Raw genomic sequence first — 26,268 nt, 5'->3', positions numbered from 1 at the left:
TCTCTCCAAACCTTCACATAACACCCCGCTGCTCTTTCAAATCCATGGCCTCTTTTTTTCATTAATTGTTGTATTTTCTCTTTCTCTGTCTCTGTCTCTCTGTCTCTCTCTCTCTCTCTCTCTCTCTCTGTGTGTGTGTGTGTGTGTGTGTGTCTGTCTGTCTGTCTGTCTGTGTGTGCATGCGCGCGCTCTTTCCTGTGGTTTTCTGGAGTGGTCTCTGTCTGTTGCAGAGGGAAGTTTCCTTGAATGGGTAGTGAGAACTAATCTCTCTGTGGATACAGGGTGAACATTTAGAATGTACTTAGGGATTATGGGTTAGTGAAGTATCAGTTGTAGGTTCCCCTCCAAGATCCATGACTTCAGTATCTCCAGGTAGTTGGCTAGGTTTCTAGTACCAGAATGGTTTCCCTCTTGTTGGGTGGACCGTAAGTTAGAGAGCTGCTGGTTTGCCAAGAATGTGTGCCACTAATTCACCCTCAGGGTTATGGTGCCATAGTGGTTGCTTTGTGGGTCATAGGCGTCATAGCTTCGTAGGCCTGTTGGTTGCTTCTTTGCTTTGGAAGCTTACATGGTGCCTTCTGGTGAATTGAAAGCTTGTCTTCAGGAAGGGGCCTTTCAGGTCAGTTCCAACTGGGCCCTATGTCTAAAGTGTATAGTGTCTATAGCAATAGGAATTTACCTCTGGGGGCTAGGCAGTCAAGGGCTATAGTCAATAGCCTATAATGCTGGGAGTCTCTTGGACAACTCTGACCAACAAAAGGAGGGTTTCTAGTGCCTGCTGTTAGCTTTTTTGTTAGGTAGATAGTTACATAGTCTGATTCCTTAGGACCCTTTCAGAATCCTTACTCCCTCTTCCTGTATTGATCTCCCAGTTAGAGCCTCCCCTCCCCCCTTTTTTTCCCATTTCCCCTTTCAGATAACTTACCCTGCTTTTACCCTCTCTTGTTCCCTTACCCCTGAAACGGCCCTTTTTACTTTTCCTGGTTTCTGCAGTTTACTCCAGGTTGTATACTCATGTCGAAGATTTGGAGCTAGGAGCTAGGTATTCTTCTTAATCTCTTTCTTCATCTGATCCACAATGTAAAACAGGACAGTTTGTCTGCCTACACATACATGGTATTTTCTCAAAATGTGTCTTCTAAAACACGAAAGCTGTACACTTTCCTGCCAAGTTGGCATCTGCTGTCTGATGGTGTTCTGAGAAAGTGATTGCCTTTTCCTTTGATACAAAAGCAGTGAGACTGAGGATCACAAGGCACGGTCTGATTGTGGGACGAATACTATGCTTTTAGCCCTGAAATCATTGGTCACCCTGGACTAGAAGCATTTGGGATAGGCTGCCTGCTGTAACTCCGAGATAGTGACTGGTCCTGTGTCAGAGATGGCCTTCTGCGTGTGGGTTTTCTGCTTTGAGGGCACTGTGTGTGCCTGTGTAATGAGTGCACTGTTTAAATTCAAGAACAGACTTGGGAAGGAACTGGGTAAAACTTGCTCTCCTACTTTAACAAAGCAGGCTTCTGACTGTAGCATGAGGAACTCTGTTTGGTAAGAACACAGTGGGGAAGGGAAGGGTTTTCGTACTGCACTGGGGGTTTAGGAGCTTGTTGCTGAACATGTTTCCTGCTTTTCTTTTGATCATCCAGAATCCTGATGTTGGCTTGAAGCCTGTGTGGTATAGTCCCAAGGTTTTCATAGAAGGAGCCGATGCAGAGACTTTCTCAGAGGGAGAGATGGTCACATTTATAAACTGGGGCAACATCAACATTACTAAAATACACAAGTAAGAGTTTTTGTTTGTTTTTCAACTCTGTGGGAAAAAACATCTTTCATTTTTATGTATTAAACATTATCTAATTCAGACTCTGATTGGTGTCCTTGGCACTGATGCTGCTGGCTAGTAAATTTGTTCAGACAGAGACACTGAAAGTTTAGTTTTATATCTATGCGTTTTTTATTTTTTGTGTATGAGTATTTTGTCTGCATGAATGTATGTGCACCGTGTGGTTCTTTGTGCCCCCAGAGGTCAAGAGAGAGCACCAGATGATCCATAGCTAGAGTTGGAGCTGGTTCTGAGTTGCTGTGTGTGCTGTGAGCCAGTTTAAATACATGAAAAATAGTTTTTTGTTTGTTTCAGAGCGTTTTGATGGCATCTCATTCAGTAATTGCTGAAGGATCCTTTGGATAGGACTTATATATCTAATCTTTATATATTTTATCTTTAGCCACACATTTAAAGTAGATTGGCCAGTGTTAATGATGAATATTACTTTCTAGTAAATATTATGTGCTACAGGTTTTCAAATTATTTAGATGTACTATGTTTAAGATTTGTGTAAATTCTGAAAATTATGTGGTCATCGTCATGTCCTTGCCTGATTGCTAACTTAGTTATGTAGTCTTTGTCATATACTTGCCTGTAAGTGTTAACTTAGCATTGCAGGTTTATAGTGCTTTAGTAGTCCAGGTGACTTTAAATTCCTATGTGTGTTTGTATTCTTCAACATACATGTGCAGATCTGAGCTCCAGTGAATTAGTAGTATTCTGACAGCAGTTTGTTTCATTCATATGACTAATGTCTGTCAGACATATGTCAAAAATTAAGATGATGGTTGTTTTGAATTTTTCCAAAGAGAATTCTTCTTCCACTTACTATAGAATAATGCTTTTTTAGCAGTTTGTTTTCATTCTTTTGAATGCCTTTTGATCTTTTATCTAGAAATGCAGATGGAAAAATTACATCTCTGGATGCAAAATTGAACTTGGAAAACAAAGACTACAAGAAAACAACCAAGATCACTTGGCTTGCTGAGACTACACACGCTCTTCCTATTCCAGCAATCTGCGTCACATATGAGCACTTGATTACAAAGCCAGTGCTTGGGAAAGACGAAGACTTTAAGCAGTACGTCAACAAGGACAGTAAGGTACCTGAAGAAACCAGACCTCATCCTTTCTTACACAAAGTCTAGCATTTGGGAAGCTAATTTTAAATGTTTTAATTTCTTAGCCTAAATAGAAGGGCTTGTAGAATTTTCTTTAAATATAAAGATGTACCTGGACCTGGCAGCTCACGCCAGTCAATCCAAACCTTTGGGGGGTTGAGGCAGGAAGGTCATGAGTTCATGGCCAGCCTGGGCTACATCGTCATATTGTCTCAAAACTCAGATATATAGCTCAGTGGCAGAACTTTAGCATAGCATGTACAAGGCGCTGGGCTCAACTTCCACACTGAAACAAAATTAATGGAAACAAGTAAACAATAAAGATGTAAAGAGGAGTGTTCCCATTTTTAGCTTTTTTGTTTGTTTGTTTTTTCGAGACAGGGTATCTCTGTAGCTTTGGAGCCTATCTTGGAACTCAGAGAGATCTGCCTGCCTGTGCCTCCCAAGTGCTGGGATTAAAGGCTTGTGCCACCAATGCCCGGCTGAGTGTTCCCATTTTTAAATGACATGCTTTCACAGTGAAGTTAAGTAACTTGCTTAAACATTTGGTAAAGAGTAGAGGTGAATTAAAACCTGTGCATCCTGCTCAGAGAGCCTTTGAGTGCTACTGTTCCTTCAGCTGCATTTCATAGTTATGGGAGGAGCTTATTTTCACAGGACTGGGATGAATGTGCTTGCCTGTAATCCTAGCCTTCCCAGGGCCGAGGCAGGAAGATTGCTAACTCCAGGTTAGATGTGGCTTCATGGTGAGATGCTACAAAACAAAACAAAAACCAGCCAATCAAAATACATCAGCATTTTTATATGTGTTACAGGGATCCAGCTCAGGTCCTCAAGCTTTCAAAGCAAAGGCTTTACCAAATGTACCGGTGTTGTTTTAAGTGAGCATAGTCTAGCTGTTGGAATATTGCTTGTAATTTCCAGTTATCTTAGTGCTCTACTTAGAAAAATTACATTTGGTTCTATGTCTTCATAGCATGAAGAACTAATGCTAGGGGATCCCTGCCTTAAGGATTTGAAAAAGGGTGACATCATACAACTGCAGAGAAGAGGGTTCTTCATATGCGACCAACCATATGAACCAGTTAGGTAAATATTGTGTCCTTTTTTGTGTTGTTCTGGTGGTGTTGAGGATTGAGCCCACTGTTTCACGAGCAGGCACTCTACACCAGCTGTCTTTTAGGTAAATAAATGTAACATCTAAAAAAAATCTTTGAAGTTCACTCACAGTGAATAATTTAAAAGTTGAGCTCGACTAAAACACTGTGGTAAATTTCTGCTCAGCTTAAATTTGACCTATGCTTAATGTTTTAGATTTGAATTAATTAGTAAGTAAGCATACTGGACATTAATAAGCTATTCATTTCTAAAGTGAAACACCCCCATGAGATGTGACCATGTCTAAGATTGTGTGCTAGAAGCGGTGAGATGTTGGGAACAATGCCCCCCCCCCCAACATTGGCAGCGGTGTTCGTATAGATTGATGATACCTGATGTGTCTTTGTGCTGTTCTGAGTCCATAGGGCCAGGAAAACTCCCTTCACTATAGAGGAGGAGTTTGTTCAGAACGACTTAGGTTATATTCTCAGATCAGACTAGACCTCTTATATTAGTGCAGGAGAGACCCAAAAACAATCAGGCCCACTCTTAGATAAGTGGCATTGCCTCAAGAATGCACTGTAGTTTGAAAAGCATTAACTGTGTATATCATTAAATTTATCTATTAATTCAGTATTAATTGAAGTTAGATAATTTTGTTTGAATAAGCTTTTGACTGTTTTCTTTTTAGCCCATATAGTTGCAAAGAAGCCCCGTGTATCTTGATCTATATACCTGATGGGCACACAAAGGAAATGCCAACGTCTGGATCAAAGGAAAAGACCAAAGCAGAACCCTTGAAAAAGGAGGTAAATGCTGACGCCTACAGAGAGCTCAGAAACCTGAACATTTGTAGCCCCAGGCTTAGAAATGTCTTTAAGAGAGCATGGTTTTTCTTGCCTTTGAGATTCTGAGTTTGAAGAAGACACCAAGTGCTGCTTTTTACTTTGCTGTTTCTTTTATCTTTTCTGGTAAGATGTTTTGTTTTGGGGTTTTTGAGACAGGGTTTCTCTATGTAACCCTGTCTGTCCTGGAACTCACTCTGTAGACCAGGCTGACCTCAAACTCATTGAGACCCAGCTGCCTTTGCCTCCTAAGTGATGATACTAAAGGTGTACGCCATCACCACCTGGTGAGAACACATTGTTTTAAAAAACATGATTTTACTAAGCACACCTTTAATCCCGGCACTCGGGAGGCAGAGGCAGGTGGATCTCTGGGAGTTTGAGGCCAGCCTGGTCTACAGAGCTAGTTTCAAGACAGTCAGGACTACACAAAGAAACCCTGTCTCAAATAAACAAAATAAATAAATAAATAAAAACAAATCACCGCTGCCTAAGCCTAGACTGACAGAACATTCTTGGGGAACTTCCTTAGTGCTTGGATTACAGGGATATATGTCATTATGCCAGGTTTCAAGAATACCATTTTTTATGAAAAATAGCTCTTTTCCAGAACAAAGCTTGTTGTTGAAAGAACAGTGTCATTTTGAAGTTTGCAATCCTTTTGTTGTTGTTGTTTGGGGGAGTACAGTTGTTGGTTCTCACTATGTAGTTCTGATTGGTCAAGAACTTGCTGTGTTAGTAAGACTGGCCTTGACCTCAGTGTAATTTATCCGCTGGGATAAAAAGCCTATGCCACCATACCCAGCTTGCACATCTCTTTAATGTCTTACTTAAGCACTTCTGAAAACTTGAACTAAACACTCATTAAGAGAATGAGATCACTAAAGGCCTAATACACGTTAGTATAATATTATAATGAAAATAGCTATGACCTTCCAGCCCCTCTTTGAAGGGACTGCAGAAACCTTGGGATCTGTGCACTGGTCTCTCCCTAGTCCCATGTGGCACCCACCCTCCTACTACCTACACTCTCTGAAAGATACTGACCAATAAGTGCTTTTGAATGTCTGTCATACATTCAGTAGTGGGGCTGATATTAAAGAGTATAGACTTAACACAAACCGCTGAATATCTTGCTTGGTGTCATTTAGATCATAGCTGTGATCACCAAAGGCTAAACTGAGCTAAACATTCAGAGTAATTCATTCACCTGAGTACCGCATGATGGTGGCGATGGCCTCCAGCATGGTAGTGTCATGGTAGGGAGGCTACTTACATTAACAGCTCAGACCTTCAGAACCGAGGGTCTGGAAGAAAAGAAGCAAAACAGCAAACAGCAGAACTGTGTGTTCAGTAGGCGTAGTCTAGAAGGTCTCACAGTTGCGTCTGCTGTGCACTATTGAGAAGATACATCTAAGCTGCTCAGATTCAGGGCAGCAGATACTCACTTTTAGGTGGAAGGAGTCTCAAAGAATGTGTGGTTAGTTATGCTGTGAAAGAGTGTGTGGTTAGGCTGTGAAACCACAAACCCTACAAGCAACCCAAGTGCAACTGACCAGTGTTTATTTGTACTCAGTGTTGTTGTCAGAGAGATCTGTAGTCTCAATGGTTTCCTTTTGATGATCCTTGAAGTTATTTGACTCCATTAAGAGACTGCTGCTATCAAAATTGAAGTCTCATCTAGGGCTTATTGATGCATTGTGTGTGTGTGTGAGTGTGCGTGCATGTGCATGTGTGTGTGTTTTCTTGCTTTAGCTCCCAAGGTTTAAGCGTATGCTACCACATCTGATTCTCTCAGAGTATCTCAATGAATTCTTTGCTAATAAGTAATTGACACTTACCTGAACTTTTAAAAAACGTTGAAGATAATGCTGAATGACTGCTTACAGATTTATTTCTATTTTCTCATCAGTCTAAATGGATACTTAACCTTTATAAGAACATATGTAATTATTTTATGTTGCATCTCTGGAATGTGTGGTAATGGTGATTTGTTTTTATTTATTTATTTATTTTGTTTATTTGAGACAGGGTTTCTTTGTGTAGTCCTGACTGTCTTGAAACTAGCTCTGTAGACCAGGCTGGCCTCAAACTCCCAGAGATTCACCTGCCTCTGCCTCCCGAGTGCTGGGATTAAAGGTGTGTGCCACCACTACCTGACCTGAATAAATATTTAACACTAGACAGTAGATCTCTTTACTCCACCAGATACCGTGTGGTACAAGAAAGTACCAAATAATAATCTGCCCAGAGACTCTGCCATTCACTTCTTCCACCAACATGACCAATAAATAAGTAGCCATTAGTATCCAGTTTAAGTCAGAGTAGCAGTGATTTATTCCTGACCTGAGTGGATACATTACACTACTTTCCTCTTCTAAAGAGAAAGACACAAGCTCCTGTGGAACCCTCTTCCTCCCTTGGGTTTCACTGTGATGACAATGCTGTGATGACTGCTTACTTCTCCCTTTGTCTACTGCTGCCATCTCTGTGGGGATAAGGTTTTTAGGTGTGAGCTGATTCATCTGAGCTTTTGAAATACTAAGTTTGATATAAGCTTGTGACAATGTTTGACAAGAATTAATACTTGACTTTTGTTTTTCTGCATCCATAGACAAGCTCTGCTCCTAAAGAAGGACCAGTGCCTGCTGTGAGTCCTTGTGCTGCCTCTGAGGAGTCCTCCGTCCTTTACAACAGAGTGGCGGCTCAGGGGGATGTGGTTCGTGAACTGAAAGCCAAGAAAGCGGCAAAGGAAGATGTAGATGCAGCTGTGAAGCAGCTTCTGGCTTTAAAAGCTGAATATAAACAGAAGACTGGGCAGGAGTATAAACCTGGGAACCCTCCCTCTGCAGCAGCGCAGAGCGCCTCCACTAAGTCACTGCCCAGCGCTGGGGAAGATAGATCTCTGTATGATAAAATTGCTGCCCAAGGGGAGGTGGTTCGAAAGCTGAAAGCTGAAAAAGCTCCTAAGGTCAGTGTGCTGGAGCCCAGTGCATCTTCAGCAAGCCCGTGAGTTCTGACTGTTTGAACATAGTCGCCTGTCCCCGTGAAGCAGTTTGTAGGCTACCTGGTTAAATATTTTGACCTAGAAATCAACATTTCATATTGCCTGCTATATGCCGAGGCTGAAAGTAAACTCCCAGCTGAGACTGGAGCGACGACTCAGTGTTAAGGGTGCATACTGCTTCTGCAGATGGTCCGTGTGTCAGGCCAGTCACAACTTCCTGTATCCAGCTCCAGGGAGATCAGTGTCCCTGGTCTCAGAGTGCGCCTGCACTCATGTGCACATCCCCATACACAGTTACATAATCAAAAGGAAGACCTATAAAAGGAAAGAGAAATTTAAGTCTTAAGGAAAAAACCCCTCACAGTTCATGGAGGTGAGGGACATTGAAAACAAGACAGACTCACTGTAACTCTGTGGCATGTGTGTGACCTGTGTGGTGTGTTTGTGTTGCTGTGAGATGTGTTTGTGCTCAAGAGTAATGGTGAAGGAGAAGACAATTCATAAAGGATATTTAAAACACTCCCTGTAGGCTAGGGTAGAGCTCGCTGGCCCTCCCTCCTCTCTCTCTCTCTCTCTCTCTCTCTCTCTCTCTCTCTCTCTCTCTCCTCTCTCTCTCTCTCTCTCTCTCTCTCTCTCTCTCTCTCTCTCTCTCTCTCTCCTTCTTTCTTCTGAAACAAGGGCTCTTGTAGCCATGGCTGTCTCAGAACTTACTATGTAAATCAAGCTGGCCTTGAACTCACAGAGATCTGCCTGCCTCTACTTCCGGGGTGCTGGATAGGCCACCACACCTGAAGGTATCACTTGGTTTAGTGTCTGTGTTTATTAGGGGTAAAGCTTGGATTGATCCCCAGCATAGCACACACATACATTCTGGAAGAGTAGAAGCCTTTTACAGATGATGGAGTTCACAAAGGGGCATTTGGCTATGGAACTGGGAAACTATGGTTCTTGGCCCTGTGTGCATTAGAACTTTTAGAAGTCTTGTTAAAACACAAGGACTGTGGCCTCTCCCATTAAGCTTCAGGAAGTTCATGGTGTGGGGAGAGATGCCCTTTGTCTTTTGTATTATTAGTTACGGTTCTCATCTCTCACCAAATAACCCAACAGGCAGTATAAGGGGAATATTCTCACTCACAGTTTGGGTTCTGTATGCAGTTCATTGTGGGTAAGGCATGGAGGCTCGAGTGACTCGCTGAGGTGGGGGCAGGGATTTATTCACGCTTGGCGGACTAGGACACAGAGAAAGGAGAGTGCAGGCACTGATCTGGCTTTCCCTCTTTCCTCTCTTAATTTTCCTGGGCCCCTGACGGTGGGATGGTCCACCCATCTCATCATAGCTCACCTTCAGTTAATCCTCTGTGAACACCATGCAGACACGTCCATAGGTGTGTCTCCTAGGTGATTCTGAATCCAGTTAGGTTGGCAGTGAAGAGTAACCCTCACAATGCACGTCCAAATAGTTGTTCAGGTGCCAGTGCTGCTGGTGGGGGATTGAAGAAAGCCACCGTGCCTGGCTTTTGGTTTGGTTTGTTTTTGTTTATATGGCGAGTAGTCCTTTGAGACATGCCATCATCAGCCTTAGCCAATTAGAGTAGATTCACGTGACTCCCATCCTTTGAGTGGCCCTGAAAAATCACCTAGGTTTTTAAACTGGCCGTTAACCCTGCCTTCGAGGCCTTACCTACCTGAGTGGATGTGTTGTCCTTGGCACCAGTAATGTGGTTGCTGGGAGAGCTGAGGAAAGAAGGCACAGTTCCGGGGAATGGAGAGGGGAGGGTGGTTGGGAAGAAGGGATAGAGGTCTCGTGGATGGATGAGCATGAACTGAGGGGCAGTCAGTGTTTCAGAGGCAGGCACAAGTCCACAAACTACAGCACAAACTCCAGCGTTCTTCCTGTTGAGGCTGTGCCTGATCTTCCAGGTCCAGCACAAGCACAGATGGCTCCTTTTAAAATTTAGAAAAATTACATTTAGTCATTACGTATTCAGTATCTGAGTGGTTTTTAATACAGCAGCCATAACATGGCACAGGCTTTATAAAGCACTAAACTACCAGACGTTGGTGGCGCACGCCTTTAATCCCAGCACTCGGGAGGCAGAGGCAGGCAGATCTCTGTGAGTTCGAGGCCAGCCTGGTCTCCAGAGTGAGTGCCAGGATAGGCTCCAAAGCTACACAGAGAAACCCTGTCTTGAAAAACCAAAAAAAAAAAAAAAAAGGCACTAAACTTCAGATTCCACAGCCCAGTTTAGCAAACCATGAACACCACCAGCCAGACCTACTTGGTAGTCTGTGTTGTCTCTGTCTGTTCCCTGCTGTAGACATGGAATTGGGTGTTTGAAATTTAGACCCAGGGCAAAGAGGATTGAAAACTCAACATAACTAAAGGTCTTTACAGACTACTTCTGGGTTCTGGGCAGTGCTGTACCAGCTGGTCATGACTCCTCTGGGGCTATTTCTTACAGGCTTTGGTAGGTTACTAAGCACAGATTTCTAATTAGAAGATACTACTTTTAAAAATCCTGTGATCTTTCAATTGGTTAATCTCAATATCTTGTAAGTATGAGCCACAAGCTTTCAGTGTTCCCACCCCTGCAGCTGGAAGATCACTGGCTCTGATTGCCATTCCCTCTTACCCACCAAGAGCAAACCTCTGCTTTGGGGAGTTATTACTGATGTGTGTGAGTATTGCTTTCTTACATGTGCTAAGGTGAAAAGATGGATATTTTTAGAGCAGAAAATTTGGTGTGTCCTAGCTATTTTCTTGAAAAGTTCTCTTGTTAGCATTTAAATAACTAAGGGAACTAGAGTTTTCTTTTGATTTTCCCACCGTTCTCAATGTTGAGATGCGTCCATCTAGTGGCTGCTGCAGAAATAGCTCTTCACTTACTTGCATTCTAAATGAGACCTGATGACCACCTCTGTTTTTCTCCATTTTCTTCATTTCCCAATCTTTGAATTACCGTTTTAAGACCACTTTCACATACCTCAGATTCAGTCTGAACCCTTTAGAGAAATTGTGTGTGGATTGCTTAAGTCACTATTAGTCCACATTGATGACTGAGTAGAATTTTATGTGAGATCCATATCTCATAAGCGCAAAACAATGTTTGTCCATTAAGAACTGAGCATCTGTTAGCTCTGGATGTTGTGTGTTGTTCCAAGAAGGAAGTACTTCATGCAGTCTCACTTAGTGAATCCCCTTCAATTCAGAAAAAAATTTATAAGGTTACTCTCCTCATCCTTCAGTTGTACATTATGTATTGCTAGAGACACATTCAACTAATAATGCAGTATGTGTGTGTGTTCATGTGTGTTGTGCATGGCTGTGCTGGTGTGTGCTTGCCAGATGTTGACTCATCATTTGAGGCAGGGACCCACTGAAGCTACTGTTTTGGGTGGACTGTGAAGATGGGTATATAATTATTTCACTAGACCCAAGATAAATATAAATGGGTGTTTATTGGGGAACGATTACGCAGAAAAATACGAAAAACCGCCAGAGCGCTTGCCGAATATGTCAGCCTGAGGCCACGCCTAAGGGGGTGTGGCTACCATTACAAGTTCATTGCAAAACCACTGCAGGACTGTCTCGATAGAGAGCCCCTTGTGCACACTCAGAACATTGTTCCATGCGTTTGTGATGCTATGAAGACCTGTAGTCAAGATCACAGCATGCAATTTCTGTCTACCTCTTGCCATGTAAACTTGGATCCGGACACTTACTTTCTGAGATTTGCTGCTTCTGTTAAATGTAGATGAGGGTGAAAGGTATTTTGAGAATTAAGTAAGACAGAATACTTAGCATGGCATCTGGAATCGAGTAAGTATGTGTTGAAATGATACATTCTTTTGTTAATGGTTCTAATTTCCCTCAAGAACCATATACCTACTTTCTGAATCATGCAGGAAATGTGCACAGCAGTTGGTAGAGTTTGGCTCTTATTTTGGAAGTATGTGTGTATTATTTATACATGTAATCTTGGTAGAATAGAGTATCTTATTCAATGATATAATAGATGGTTTACCTTAATTTTCTCTTCTATAAAATTTCAAAATTTATAGCAGGGAGGTAGTATGCATGCCTTTAATACCAGCACTCAGGAGGCAGAGACAAACACATCTCTCTGAGTTCGAGGCCACCCTGGTTTATAAAGCTACACAGAGAAACCTGTCTTGAAAAACCAAAAAACAAACAAAAAAATCTTTTATGTTGTGAAGCTAGGAAATTTTCTGTGTGAAACTGTACCATTTGAATTCAAACAGAAATGAATGTTTAAACTTTATTTTATGAGAGAGAGAGAGAGAAAGAGAGAGAGAGAGAGAGAGAGAGAGAGAGAGAGAGAGAGAGAGAGAGAATTGGGGCATATGTGGAAGTTAGAGACTACTGTGGGAGTCAGTTCTCTCCTAGGTTGAACTTAGATCATTGGAACTTATTTCAAAAAGTTTTTTGTAGATGTATTTACAAGGGTGTCCCTTTTTTCTTCATATTTTCATTCTTTTAGCTGATGATGCCCTGGCTTTCTTTGTTCTGCCCTTGCTTCCACTTTCTTCTGTCCCTCTCCCTGGATTCTCCTTCTCTTTCTTTCCTTCTTCCTTTAAATGTGACCTTTTTCTTTCTTTTTTTTTCTTTTTTTTGGGTGGGAGGTTTCAAAACAGGGTTTCTCTGTGGCGGCTTTGGAGGCTGTCCTGGAACTAGCTCTTGTAGACCAGGCTGGCCTCGAACTTACAGAAATCTACCTGCCTCTGCCTCCTGAGTGCTGGAATTAAAGGCGTGCGCCACCACCGCCCAGCCTGTGACCTTTTTCTTAAGAAAGAAACTCTATTGGGAAATAACTCTTAATTCTACAGTAATAGCAACAAGAGACAGGTTGGGAATACAGACAGCCTTCCCTAAGCTTCTCTTTGTTCACCCCCAACCCCTTTTTTTCCTGAGTCAAAGCCACACTTTGTAGTTCAGGCTGGTCTTGAACTCAGGATCCTTCTTCCTCAGTTTCCATAGCCTGCAATTATAAACATCCACCGACATACCTAGATTCTCCTTTTCAAACAAGTTCCTGGGATAACAGACCACAAAGTCTGTAGGTAGGAAAACAGAGCAGTCCAAGAAGGTGTGAATTGCCACCTCCTGGATGCAGCTCTGGTGCTGCTCCTGTATGGCTGGGAGCTGGTCCTGGGTGTGCTCCCTTGCTCCTGTCACGTTGACTCTGCTACCCTGGGCGGGGGGTGTGATGCATCCGTGAGGCAAGGCACTTGCTCTTCACTGTGTGGTTGCTGTCTTAAGGTTCTCAGTCAGGTGTTGATTTGTAGCAGTATTTTGAGGTCAGGCATCTAGCTCGAGTCCTTTCCCTGTGCTGCTGTCTTCTGTGGTAGAGTGTGTCACCCTTTCTGTTTATGTTGAAATATGCAGGTAATTGGGAAATTTAAGACTTCAGCACACTTTCTCATTTCTTTGTTAGTTTTTGAAAGTGGTCTGTGGAGACTGGTTTCAGAACTCGATCAGATAACAAAGCTGAAGGCACACGAGTCGCTTATATAAAGTAGCATGGTATTTCCATATTGTCTGTTCATTTCCTTCTATGTATTTGTGTGCTTAGTTAGAGTCCTCTCTGGATTACTTACTGTACTAATAGGACGTAAACAGTTGTCCTGTTGAGGAGATGATCATGAGGCATCTGTACATTTTCAGACTAGAGCAGTGTTTTGCCACCTGTACCTTTTAATACATTTTGCTCAACTGAGTCTTTGAAAGGCTTTTTGAAAAAAAATTATTAGTCCAGGTTTTTTCTTTCCTTGCCCATTTTTTCTTTTTTGTGGGAGTATGTATTATGATGAAGTTCTTTGTTTTCAAATATTTTTGGTCTTTGGACCAAAAGTCAAATATACTTGGATCTCTGGACATAGATGGCTAAGTATACTGTGATAATGACTAAAGACTTTGAAATGTTATTTAAATATTCATATATGTTGTGAAATACTTCTCTTCCTCTATATTTTCAGGCTAAAGTAACTGAAGCTGTAGAATGCTTACTGTCCCTGAAAGCTGAGTATAAAGAAAAAACTGGGAAGGAATATGTACCTGGTCAGCCCCCAGCATCCCAGAAGTCACAGCCAAGTCCTGCCAGCAAAGCTGAGCCTGCTGGTCCAGAGACAACAGAAGCCAAAGCGCTGTTTGACAGAGTGGCTTGTCAAGGAGAAGTAGTTCGAAAACTTAAAGCTGAAAAGGCCTCTAAGGTCAGTGTGGACCAACTTTTTTGTTTAATTTACATAACCATGTGTAGCTGTTAGAAAGTGCACTGCATAATCTATTTCTAGTACTCTAGACTAGTCTTGTCCCTTTTATATTCTTTTATTTTCTTAGTATATTTTAGCATTTTGTGTCTACATCTGTTGCCCTTAACTGTGTGTAAGTCTGGGTGTGGTATTTGTTAATGTATGCCAAGACAGTGATTTTTCACTGAATGCTGTCCTCCTTTGTCCTCTTGGTTCCTTAAAGGATCAAGTGGATCCAGCTGTGCAAGAACTCCTTCAGCTGAAGGCACAGTACAAGTCCCTGACAGGAATCGAGTATAAGCCTGTGTCTGCTACTGGGTCTGAAGACAAAGATAAGAAGAAGAAAGAAAAAGAGAATAAGTCTGAAAAGCAGAATAAGCCTCAGAAACAAAATGATGGCCCAGGGAAAGACTCTTCTAAAAGCCAGGGCGGTGGGCTGTCATCGAGTGGAGCAGGGGAAGGGCAGGGGCCTAAGAAGCAGACCAGGTACCAACCGCTTCCGCGTGAATTCAGTTCTCAAGGGTTTGTTTTTAAAATAAGCAGATCTTGGTTTGTTATCATCAAGGCAGATTGCTCACAGTCTAACATCAGCAGTTAACTTCTGTTTACGTTTAAAATAGGCAGTACATGCCTGCTCTCTTTCAGAAGTCCCTATACTTTTCCACCTGTTTCGTTTCCTCCACAGGGAAATGAGTTGGTCATCACTGTCACAGCTTCAGTTGCTGTGAAGAGAGACCATGACCAGGGCAGCTTACGGAAGGAAGAGTTGGATCCATGATCACTTTGGCTGGGACCATGGTGTGGCAGGCAGGCAGGCAGGCAGGCATGGTATTGAGCAGGGGCTGAGAGGTTACATCCTGATCTTCAGGCAGAATGAGAAAGAGACTGGGCCTAGCATGGGCTTTTGAAATGTCAAAGCCAGGGACACCTCCCCCCCCAACAAGGCCACACCTCCTAATCCTTCCCAAACAGTATCAACTGAGAACCAAACACTCAAATGGTCATGAGCCTATGAGAGCCTCAGACTTGGGTCTAGACAGACAGTGTAGAGTTCAGAAAGCTCTAAAGTCAGCAGCAGTTGTGACCTCAGATGTGCTGGGTGAGGGGTGCTAAACCAATGCTCGTTTGTTTTGTCTACTGAGAGAATAGCTATGTGTGTGTAAACATGTATAGATGTTCCTTTTACTACAGCTTAAATATACATTGCATTGTGTTTTTTTATTTTTCCAAAGTTTTTCACAAGAAGTAAATAAGAAGTTTGTTCTTATTTTGAAGTTGATAGTTTAACTATGAAGCGGCTGGTTTAAAGACTAGACTGTAGATTACATGTCCTTTTCAGTGTTTTCCTGTCTGCTTGAACAGTGTGCCTCTCCTTCCAAAAGTATAGGCTAAACAGATCGTGACAGGCTTTCTGTCATGGCTTCCTAGACAAAAAATGCTCTTACTGAGATAGTTTGATTTTTAGATTTCTTTGCTGAATATCAAATTTAATTGCCTCCCATGTTTGTGTGCCATCTCTTTAGAGAACACAGCAGCTTCTCCTGGTTTTGCGTATTGACTCAGCATTCAGTAAATGTGTAGAGAGCAGTGGACAAAAGATTAGAGGCTCCCTTTTCCCTTCAGCTTCTGAATACCCGTGTGTAGCCCTCAGTTTCTCATGGAGAAAAGAGAATGAAATTGTAAATACACTACAAATCTAAGACCATAAAGCCTTCCTTGCAAAAACATGTGCTTCTTATAGAACACAGTTAATAGGCAGATCTTTTGTCATTTGGGGGCTGGGGACCAAGTCTTCCTGTGTAGCTCAGGCCTGACATGAACTCGGTCTTTCTGCCTCAGCATTCCTGTTGAGGTTATAGGTGTATGCAAGCCCCAGGCCCAGCTAAGGGTTGGGGCTTTGAGGAAAGAAGTGTTCCCTGGAATAGAGGTTGAGGGGTAGGTAGGAAATTGAGGACAAACAAAAGGTTTGTCTGTGTATACTTGGTAGCTGCTGCTTTTATTACTTTTTACATTGTACCTTTAGTGAGACACTGATTGTTCTAGTTGTTGATATCACCTGTGTTGATCAAAATCTTTTTTAGTAGAAACTATATGTGAACAGATTTTGTGTTTGCCAAATAATATTTTAATTGAAAAAGAATTTTATAATAAAATAAATAAATGTCTTCTTTAAAAAATCATAATCTAAACAGGTTTAGCCTTGGCAGTTTTCATGATCAACATGTGACCAACTTTTGCAAAGCTGTTTTTATGGTGGATGGGTATGATGGTGCACACCCATGATCTCAGTGCTTCAGAGATAGAGGCAAGAAAACTGCAAGCTTGGGCAGTCTGATCTATCAAGTTACAGCAAAGCAGGGGCTAAATAGTGAAGACTTCCCTGTATTAAAAAACTACTGAACAACTTTCCAGATTAAAAACATTATTGTGGAAATGAATATAAAAAGATACAAACATAAAAATGACTGAAAATTAGGAAAAACTCCCCTTTTGAGCTTTTACTCTTAGTTTCAGTCCAGCCTGCTGTGGTTTGAATGTATCCCACAGTATACATACATGCTGGGAAAAGGGTCCTTAGTTGGTGGAAGTCGTCGTAAGTAAAGGTGGAGCCTCCGAAGTAGTAGTTAGGTTGAGCAGAGGTGGGGAAAACAGTCCAGTGATGGGGTTCATTAAAGCAGGAAGAGTCACCTGCTAGCTGCTTCCTAGTTCCTCGCTGGCCGTGCCCAGCACAAGTTATGCCTGTAGAGGGCCCTCTCCGCCCACAGGACTGATACCCACACCCCAGTGTTTGAGCCTCCAGCACCAGGAGCCACGTAAGCCTCTGCTCTTTAGCTGACTTGTCCTCCAGTACAGAAAACAGACGAAGACACAGCCTAAAGCGATTGCCTAGTAAAGGGCTCACATTTCCTTTTGCATGTCTGCAGATTGGGTCTTGAAGCAAAAAAGGAAGAAAATCTGGCCGAATGGTACTCCCAAGTGAGTATGCTTTCAGTGGGCTTTGATGTTGTTAACATTTTCAGGGTGGCTTTAGGTTCTGATTCTGAAGTCTAGCGAGAAAGGCAGTTGTAACAGTGGGACCCCCCCCTTCTCTCTCGTGCTCATGTTGTATGTGCACGTTTGCATAAATGCATGTGGAGGCCAGAAGATGTGCAAGGCAGACATTTTACCTACTGCTCGCCACCTCCCAGGATGCCCATTATAATAACTCTCATGTCACGTACGGTGGCACACCATGTAACCCCAACACTTGGAAGATAAAGGCTAGAGAATCTGAGTTCCAGGCTAGCTGGTCTACACAGTGAAACCTGTCTCAAAATAAAAACTAAAAATAAATAAAGGAAGGCTAAGGGTGTGGCTCAGTGCTAAGTCCTTAGACTTTAGAGTCCTGGTATGTGTTACCTCTGCATGTAGGCAAGTGTTTTCCCTCCACATTAAGGAGGGTGTTTCCAAGCCAGGCATGACGGCACATGCCTGTAATTCCAGCAGTTGGGAGGCAGAGGCAGGTGGGTTACAGAGTTCCAGGACAGCCAGGGCTACACAGAGAAGCCCTGTTTTGAAAAACCAAAATAAACAAATAAATAAATGAGGGTGTTAGGAACTTTGATTAGCACACACTCTTGCCTTTGTGCTAGAATACTGGTTCAGTTTCTGGGTTTTTCTCTTTGACAGGTCATCACAAAGTCAGAGATGATTGAATACTACGATGTGAGTGGCTGCTATATCCTCCGGCCCTGGTCGTACTCCATTTGGGAATCCATTAAGGACTTCTTTGATACTGAGATCAAGAAACTCGGTGTTGAGAACTGCTACTTCCCCATATTTGTGTCTCAGGCTGCTTTAGAGAAAGAAAAGAGTCACATTGAGGACTTTGCCCCCGAGGTACACTGGAAAAGATGTGCTTTTTCTTTTTGCGGTTTTCTCTTACAAACTGAAAATTAAGTCTTCAGTAGAGTTTAACTACTGATAGGTTTCTTTACAATGTCCTGTTTCTTCTACTCTTAAAGCAGGGTTAGTGGTTAGTCACATCCTCTCACTGAATGACTTGTCCACTGCCTTCTAGTAACAGCAAGAGTTTGAACTTTCTTTAGTTGATACTGAGAAAACCTGAAAGTTGACATGTACTTATGTGCTTCGAAAAGGCCATTAAAACTGTGTCTACAATCATTTTTATCTTACTAGGTTGCTTGGGTTACAAGATCTGGTAAGACAGAGCTGGCAGAGCCAATTGCCATCCGACCTACTAGTGAAACAGGTGAGCTCGCGCCTGCAGCACTGGAGAAAGCTTGCTGAGCTGTTAGCGGGCTGGAGTTGAGTCTCGTGTTTCTCATGCTTAGAGTTGTTCCTGGCCAAACAGAATTTATTGAAAGATGAAGACAGAATGAAAGTTCAATTACATAGATTTTATATTAAGGCAATTTGTTACAGAGTTCTGTGTCCATCTTTCTTCTTTTTTTTTTTTGTTTTTTTTTTTTTTTGAGACAGGGTTTCTCTGTGGCTTTGGAGCCTGTCCTGGCACTCGCTCTGGAGACCAGGCTGGCCTTGAACTCACAGACATCCACCTGCCTCTGCCTCCAGAGTGCTGGGATTAAAGGCGTGCACCACCAATGCCCAGCCCATCTTTCTTCTTTTTAAAGAAAAATACTTTACGCTTTAGGTCCTTTGTATATTTTTACACATTAAGCCATGAATTCGTAGGGAATGGGCTCCAGTTTTGCATGCATGTGGCTAAAGGCACAGTGCCGTGTTTCCTAAAAAGCCTGGAAAACATACCACTGGTTCCTCTCCTCTTTCCCTCTGTCATTTTGTTGAGTTACAGGAAGACAGTTGCCACAGCTGAAAGTAGTTTTCCTTTTTTGGAATGGCATCTCTATTTGTTTAGTGTTACAACTTCTCAGAGGGAATGTATTGAATTATTCTTGAGATTGGTTATAAAATTGCAAATGATGTTTTCACTTATTTAGATTTATATTCCTGTAGAGTTTGTTTGTTTTTGAGACAGGGTCTCACTCACATCCAGCTCTAGCTGACTTGGACCCTGGTGTTTAGATCAGGCTAACCTGAGCTCTCGGAGATGTGATTCCCAAGTGCTGGGATTAAAGGTGTGCACCTCCATGCTCACCTCCCAAGGGATTTTAGAGTAGAAGGTGGAGACAGCTGTCAGCTGATAGAATGATTTCCCTGGAATTATACTTAGTGAATAGGCGTGCCACCAGGTTCTGGGGCTTTGGGCTTGGTAGCATGGTCCTACAGTGATTACCTACCTGTCTTCAAAGTTAGTGTACTCATTATCTAGTATTTCTAGTGTGTTTTTATATTTGCACTTTTGAAATTATGACTTTAGTTTTATTCTTGTTTTTTCTCATAACAAATTATCAGTTTTTTATGTACAATTAGTTTACTGATGGTACATTGTAGACAAGTCATAGTTCATGTCAAGAGTTTTCTTCATTGGATGGTTAATCTGAATGTAAAAAATTCTGATTCGGCTGCATAGCTGAATTCAGAAATAACATTAACATCTTTAAATTTGATAATGATATTTATAAGTCAAAGGACAGAATTAAGCAAGATAAAGAATGAAAATAATTTTACATAGAACACGGAATATACTAGTCCTCACCCAAATAGAACATGGAAACAATCAGTACTTATATACAAATAGGTGAAGCACACAACGTATGATCATGTTAGGTAGATTTGTCTATCTATGGGGTTATGATTTGTGAAATATATAATAATGTCATTCAGTGAACCATCACAAATACTGGAGCAAACACTTTAATTCATATTCATTACATTGCTAATTTAACTCTTGTCAGCCTTAAGGAAGAAATCAGGTTATAAATGTCTATATTTTCTTGACTTTCAGTAATGTATCCTGCATATGCAAAATGGGTGCAGTCCCACAGAGACCTGCCCATCAGGCTCAACCAGTGGTGCAATGTGGTGGTAAGGTGTTAGTCTGTCACCAGTTTCATGTGTCCCCTTGAGTGTAGAGCATGCTTTCTTTCCTTTGAATGTGAAAGCAGTTTTCAGAGTATTTTGGATCACACTCATTACTTTTGACTATTGACCTTGTAAAGTTGCTAATAAAAACTGCAGATTCTCTACCCTTACGGGCCTTGTCCTTGCATCCTGCAGCGCTGGGAGTTTAAGCACCCACAGCCTTTCCTCCGCACTCGGGAGTTCCTGTGGCAGGAGGGACACAGTGCCTTTGCTACCTTCGAGGAGGCAGCTGACGAGGTAGGAACAGTCCTCTGCTATGCTCGTGTTTTTCTTCAGGCACTGTTTTTTTGTTTGGCTTATGCTGTGTAATACCTATTTGAAAATAGGAAGTTAATCCAAGAGTAGCCAGATTTTAAAGGCTGCTTATTAAAATTTTATTAGTAAATTTACTATTTAAAATTTTGTATGATTAAACAGTGAGATTTTAATTTATAGAAAATCAGTCATGATTGAAATTAATCATTTTCTAAGGTTTTCAATCTAATTACTCTATATCTCTCAAGCAGTTGTCTCCTACATTCCAATTTGTATGCGTTTAAATGTTTAAATGTTACTCAGCCTCCCATTGATTTCTTGTTGGACATCTTCCTTAAGTCACACATTGACTTCTTTAACCTTTCTATAATTTTGTTGTTTGAAGGACCTTTTCACAATTTGAGATGAATAAACATGCCATAAATGTTGTTAACAGGTCATGCAAATCCTTGAGTTATATGCTCGAGTGTATGAAGAGCTCTTGGCAATCCCTGTTGTGAGAGGAAGAAAGACTGAAAAGGAGAAGTTTGCAGGAGGAGACTATACAACCACAGTAGAAGCCTTCATATCTGCCAGTGGGCGTGCTATCCAGGTATGGAGTGCTGCGGCCGCATGCAGTTGTAAGCACAGCCCATGGCAGCTGTAAGCACAGCCCATGGCAGTTGTAAGCACAGCCCATGGCAGCTCCAGCGGGTTTTGCTACTTTATTAGTATTTGGACAGCCAATAGAGAAAACAGTATTATGCTTTTAAAAACTAAAATCACTAGTATGTGATCTAGCAATGCCTTTCTCAGAGGTAGATCCTGATGGATAAAATGAGTGTACTGGAAGGATCCGCACTCTGTTTATTGCAGCCTGATAGCCAGCGTCACTTGGTTAAAAACAATGCGCGTATCCACAGTGGAATATTAGCCATACAAGGAATTCTGTCATTTGCAGTACCATAAATGAAACTGAAGATGTTCTTGTTAAGTGAAATACACGTAGTATTGTATGATTGTAATCATATGTGAACACTAAGAAAATGATTGTATATAACTTAAGAATAAAATCATAGTTACATAGAAGTTAGGGAGAATGTGAGTTGGTCAGTAGGAATTAAATTTTAGTTCTGTAGGAGCAGAATATTATTCTATGGCTAATGATGGTGGGCTCCAAGCATTTTGAGTCTGAAGCTAGTGTGAGCTCCATGGTCTAGCCTGTTAGTTATTATACAGGATACAGTAGTACACTAGTAATGAGTTGTAAATTTTTAAAACACTCAAGGGATTTTGAAAGTTTTTACCAGAACGAAATGATGGATCCTTGAGGTAAGTGTAACGTGATTTAAGCATCACACAGTGCACGCACTGCCTCATGGGGAAGCAGGTACAGCACTTGTCTAGCATGCATGGAGCCAGCGATCACCATTTTCTAATTGATGCATTGATCACCAATACCCCATTAAACTGGGTGTCTCGTTGCACACCTGTAATCCCCCTGGAAGTAGAGGCAAGAGGATCAGGTATTGGAGACCTTCAGCTCATAGTGAGTTCTAGGTCCATGTGTCTCCAAAAGACAGGAGAAGAGGAGGGTAACATGTGCTCCAGGCCTGTTCTGCACTTGCACACCAGTGAAGTTGGGGTTCCTTCCTGAATCCCTAGGCATGAGCAGAACCTTACAGAGTTCTGTCAGAAGGGGCTGCCCGAGCAAAACTGGTATTTTTTTAAACCAATCCTTCTCTCTTGTCATGTCAGTCATACTTGTATGTAAGCATTAATGTCAGAAAAGGAGATAAAACAGCATGTATAGTGGTATTCTAAAATATGTGATCTTGTCATTATTTTCAAAGGAATAATAGTTTAAAATTAAAGCTTGTGTTTCTCTCCTTATTTTAGGGAGCAACATCACACCACTTAGGCCAGAATTTTTCCAAAATGTGTGAAATTGTTTTTGAAGATCCAAAGACCCCAGGAGAGAAGCAGTTTGCATTCCAGTGCTCTTGGGGCCTGACGACTCGGACTATTGGTGTGATGATCATGGTCCATGGGGACAATATGGGCTTAGTGTTACCGCCCCGTGTAGCCTGTGTTCAGGTGAGGGAAATGTTTCTTTCTACCATTCCTTTTGTATGTTATAGACCATGTTTACAAAGAAACTTTGAAAGGGTAGATTTCTCTGATTGTGTAAGTATGTGTACATTTGTATTATTTATTGTCTCAAGAAATTTAAAAATTAACTTTGTTGAAAACTTTTATTTTAAATATTGACTTAGGTTTACTAATATTATTTTGTGAGTAAATGTTTTGTCTGCCTGTACATCTGTGGACTGTGTGCATGCATGGTGCTGACCAAGGTCAGAAGAGGGCAGTGAATCCCACAGAACTGAGTTAGAGATGGTTGTGAACCACCGTGTGGATGGTCTTAATTGTGGAGCCATTTTTCTAGCCCTAAAACTTTCTTTAGAAATAATTATTTGAAATTATTTATAATTGTTTAAATAAAATATAGTAGGTTAAATAAAAATGAATGTAGTTTTGGTAAGTGATATTTAACTGCTTAGTACATGTTTGGAACAGAAATTACACAGATTAATTTGTGGTAAGATTTAGTTATTAGAAAACAGACTGAGGGCTATATATATTAGCCATAAACCAGTTCATGCTGGAGCCCTGAAAAGCAAATGTCTGTAAACCAAACCTCCAAGCAAGACTGGGAAGCAGGTCACACCAGCCATCTGTGGTCATGGCTAAAAGACTGGGGACTGGAGCATGGTGGGTAAGAGAGCATACCACTGCTCTGCATAGGACCCAGGTGCAGTTCTCGGTGACTATGTGTGGCACTTTGCAGCCTCCTCTAATGCCAGCTGCAGGGGGTGTCTGTGGTGATTTGAAAGAAAATGGTCCCCAAAAGGAGTGGCACTTTTAGGAGGTATGGCCTTGGTGGGGGAAGTGTGTCATGGTGAAGGCGGGCTTTGAGGTCTCATAATATGCCCATGATACTACCCCAGTGTCTCAGTTGACTTCCTGTTGCCTTTGGTTCAAGATGTAAGGACTCTCGCTCCAGCACCATGTCTGCCTGCATGCTGCCTTGTTTCCTGCCATGATAATTGTACTAAACCTCTTAACTGTAAGCTAGCCATCCCAATTAATGTTTTCCTGTATTAAGGGTTGCTGTGGTCATGTTGTCTCTTCATAGCAATAAAAACCTCGACTAAGACAGGATCCAATGCCTTTAGCCACACTGGGTACACACAACACCCCCCCCCCCCCCCCCCCGCGCGCGCTCGCGCACACACACGCACGCGCACACACACACACACGCGCACACACACGCACACACACACACACACATAATTAAACCAAATGCTGGACATGGTGGCACACATCTTTAATTCTAGAACATTAAAGGTAGGGACAGGCAAATCTCTGAGTTCCAGGCCAGCATGGTCTATATATAGAACTTAGAGAAAGAATAGGCCAATCACAGCTACATAGTGAGATTCTATCTCAAAGAGAGACAGGCAGAGAGACCCCAGAAAACTACAGGGTAACAAACATATCCTTGGTTTTTTTTCTCTTCATACAGACTTAAATACCTAAACTCTTTGAGGGTGGGGGGGCAGTTTCAAGACACGGTTTCTCTGTGTAGTCCAGGCTGTACAGAAATTGCTCTATAAATCAGGCTGACCTCAGATTCAGAGATCCACCTGCCTCTGCCCCCCGAATGCTGAGATTAAGGGCATGCCACCACCACTGCCCAGCATCCTAAACTCTGCTCGATTTTGCTGAGTTTTCCCAAGAAATATTTGGAGAGATGGAGAGTGTATGTACGTACGTGTGTGTACTCATGTGCTAGTGCGTATGAATGAATTCCTGACTGTGTCTGTACATGCATGTGTGCTAGGGCACTCACAGATCAGAAGAGGAGTTGAACTCCCTGGAGTTAACTTACAGATGGTTGCAAGCCACCAGGTGGGTCCTGGGGACCGAACCTGGGTCCTCTGTAAGAGCAATAAGTGCTCTCAACCATTGAGCCATCTCTCCAGCACCATGTTTTTAATTGTAGTAAAAGTATCTATATTTAAAAGACTGTCATTGGCATGTTTTAACTTCTGTGTGGTTCATTATTGTAAGATCTAGATGATTTGTTATTGTAGATGTCTTTATGTGTATGTGGTCTGTCTTTGGCTGTACTCTAGGTGGTAGTAATTCCCTGTGGAATCACAAATGCCCTGTCTGAAGAAGACAGAGAGGCTCTGATGGCAAAATGCAATGAGTATCGAAAGCGGCTACTTGGCGTGAACATCCGAGTCCGAGTTGATCTACGTGATAACTACTCTCCAGGCTGGAAATTCAATCACTGGGAGCTCAAGGTACACTGGGATCCTGCACTGGGGAGGGAGATCTGGATCTCTGCAAACTTAAGGATTTTTTGTTGTTGTTGTTGCCATCTCATATTTATAGCTGTAAGTTCTGAGCACCAGTGCAGGTCATGGCGTGTAACGGGGGTTTCTAGAGTGTGTGCTTATTAAACTAATTTCTGTGGTGGTTGAGGAAGTGAGTAGCTTGGCCCAGCCTTTGATTCCCAGCACTGTGCCCTGTCTCCCTGAAGTTTTCTGCACGCCAGTTTTTTATTACATTAGAATAAAAATGATCTTGAAGTGTTGTATATACTAAATAAGCCTCATTTGGTGGGTGTGTTGCAATGCTTACGTCTGGAATTCCGTCCCTGGCCTAATGAGGTGATGATGGAGTGTTCACAGGTTCCCTCCACATCTGCAGTTCTGTTCTGCATAGCTGCCTGTCTGTTTGCTGTTGTTTTTAACTCTGTGCATACAAAGCCTATCTAAATTCTGGTTTAATGTTTGTGGTGTATTTTCATTTACTGCAGAGCTTCATTGTTAGGTAATGTATTATGCCCTTTGTTCCATTTTATAAACGTTTAGCATTTACTATTTTTTTTCTTTTAGCTATGATAATAGAGAATATCATCTCATCCTAGGAATTAGGAGGAGTAGGGTGGGGCGAGTTCTGAGATGGTAGCTGAGAACTTAACAACCAATGCTTGATGTGTTGGGGTTATTCAGATTACAAAGCCAGCAGCATTTGTCATCTCACTTTAAAAGTGGCTCCTGAGGCAAGCCTGTGCTGGGGTCAGCGCTGCTGCTCTGCTCACCCTGCTTCTCTTTCGTGTTTCATACTGGCTCTTTCACATGCTCCCTACCTTCAGGGAAGACCTGAAGATGACTATCTTGTTCTCTGTAATTTGTCTTCCTTGCAGTCTTTTTTGTTCACCTAGGAATAGCAGGTGGATACCAGCAGCTGCTTCTCGAAGCCAGTTCATATGTGTCTGAGTGTGAAATGTTAAAGGAGAAACTGTTGCTGTTGGCTTGATCAAAATGAATTAAAAATGCCATCTACATCCAAATCCCTCCACTCCCCTTTCCTCCTTTCCCCTCTCTTGTGAAGATATGGCTCTGTCTCTGTTACTCCTGTCCCTGGTACCCTGTTTCACAAGGGTCCAGTGGGCTTGCTGTCACTCACTTCACTTTCCCTTTGTCTTTGACTTGAGCACTACTTGATGTCTATGCTGTCTGTCTGTCTGTAGAAGCACCTGCTTGATGTCGGAGTTAAAGCAGTGGTTCTCCACCGTCCCCAACAGGGGTTGCATATCAGACAGATATCAATAGCAAAAAACACAGTTATGAGGTAGCAACAAAATAGTTTTATGGTTGGGGGCCACCACAGCATAAGGAACTGTGTTAGAAGGATCTCAGCATTTGGAAGGTTGAGAACCACTGTCGTAAAGGATCTTCCACTAAAATTTAAGACCTACTGTTTTTCAGATATGGTTCCAGACCC

The 26,268-nt window shown here is 42.1% G+C and overlaps 1 protein-coding gene and 1 long non-coding RNA gene across 2 annotated transcripts in view; one reads left to right on the top strand and one right to left on the bottom strand.

Annotated features, from left to right (window-relative positions):
- The window catches only part of Eprs1 (glutamyl-prolyl-tRNA synthetase 1), a 62,476-nt gene that overhangs the window by 30,823 nt on the left and 5,385 nt on the right, over positions 1–26,268 (top strand). Inside the window, exons 14-28 of the mRNA XM_027418742.2 lie at positions 1,644–1,780; positions 2,718–2,925; positions 3,920–4,032; positions 4,733–4,850; positions 7,501–7,857; positions 13,891–14,124; positions 14,387–14,649; positions 17,088–17,139; positions 17,833–18,042; positions 18,343–18,415; positions 20,033–20,112; positions 20,305–20,406; positions 20,861–21,016; positions 22,303–22,500; positions 24,606–24,779. Coding sequence (XP_027274543.1) covers positions 1,644–1,780; positions 2,718–2,925; positions 3,920–4,032; positions 4,733–4,850; positions 7,501–7,857; positions 13,891–14,124; positions 14,387–14,649; positions 17,088–17,139; positions 17,833–18,042; positions 18,343–18,415; positions 20,033–20,112; positions 20,305–20,406; positions 20,861–21,016; positions 22,303–22,500; positions 24,606–24,779 — 2,475 coding nt within the window. The remainder of the gene's footprint in view (positions 1–1,643; positions 1,781–2,717; positions 2,926–3,919; positions 4,033–4,732; positions 4,851–7,500; positions 7,858–13,890; positions 14,125–14,386; positions 14,650–17,087; positions 17,140–17,832; positions 18,043–18,342; positions 18,416–20,032; positions 20,113–20,304; positions 20,407–20,860; positions 21,017–22,302; positions 22,501–24,605; positions 24,780–26,268) is intronic.
- On the bottom strand, positions 7,200–9,444 carry LOC118239033. The gene is made up of 2 exons (XR_004770395.1): positions 9,029–9,444; positions 7,200–8,208 (listed from the first exon to the last, which is right to left on the bottom strand). It is a non-coding gene; the product is annotated as an uncharacterized LOC118239033 (long non-coding RNA).

This window comes from Cricetulus griseus, chromosome 5 (assembly GCF_003668045.3).
Source record: "Cricetulus griseus strain 17A/GY chromosome 5, alternate assembly CriGri-PICRH-1.0, whole genome shotgun sequence".
Taxonomy (NCBI): Eukaryota; Metazoa; Chordata; class Mammalia; order Rodentia; family Cricetidae; genus Cricetulus; species Cricetulus griseus.
Note: the sequence above shows the minus strand (reverse complement) of the source record. Positions and strands in the feature narration are given on the sequence as shown.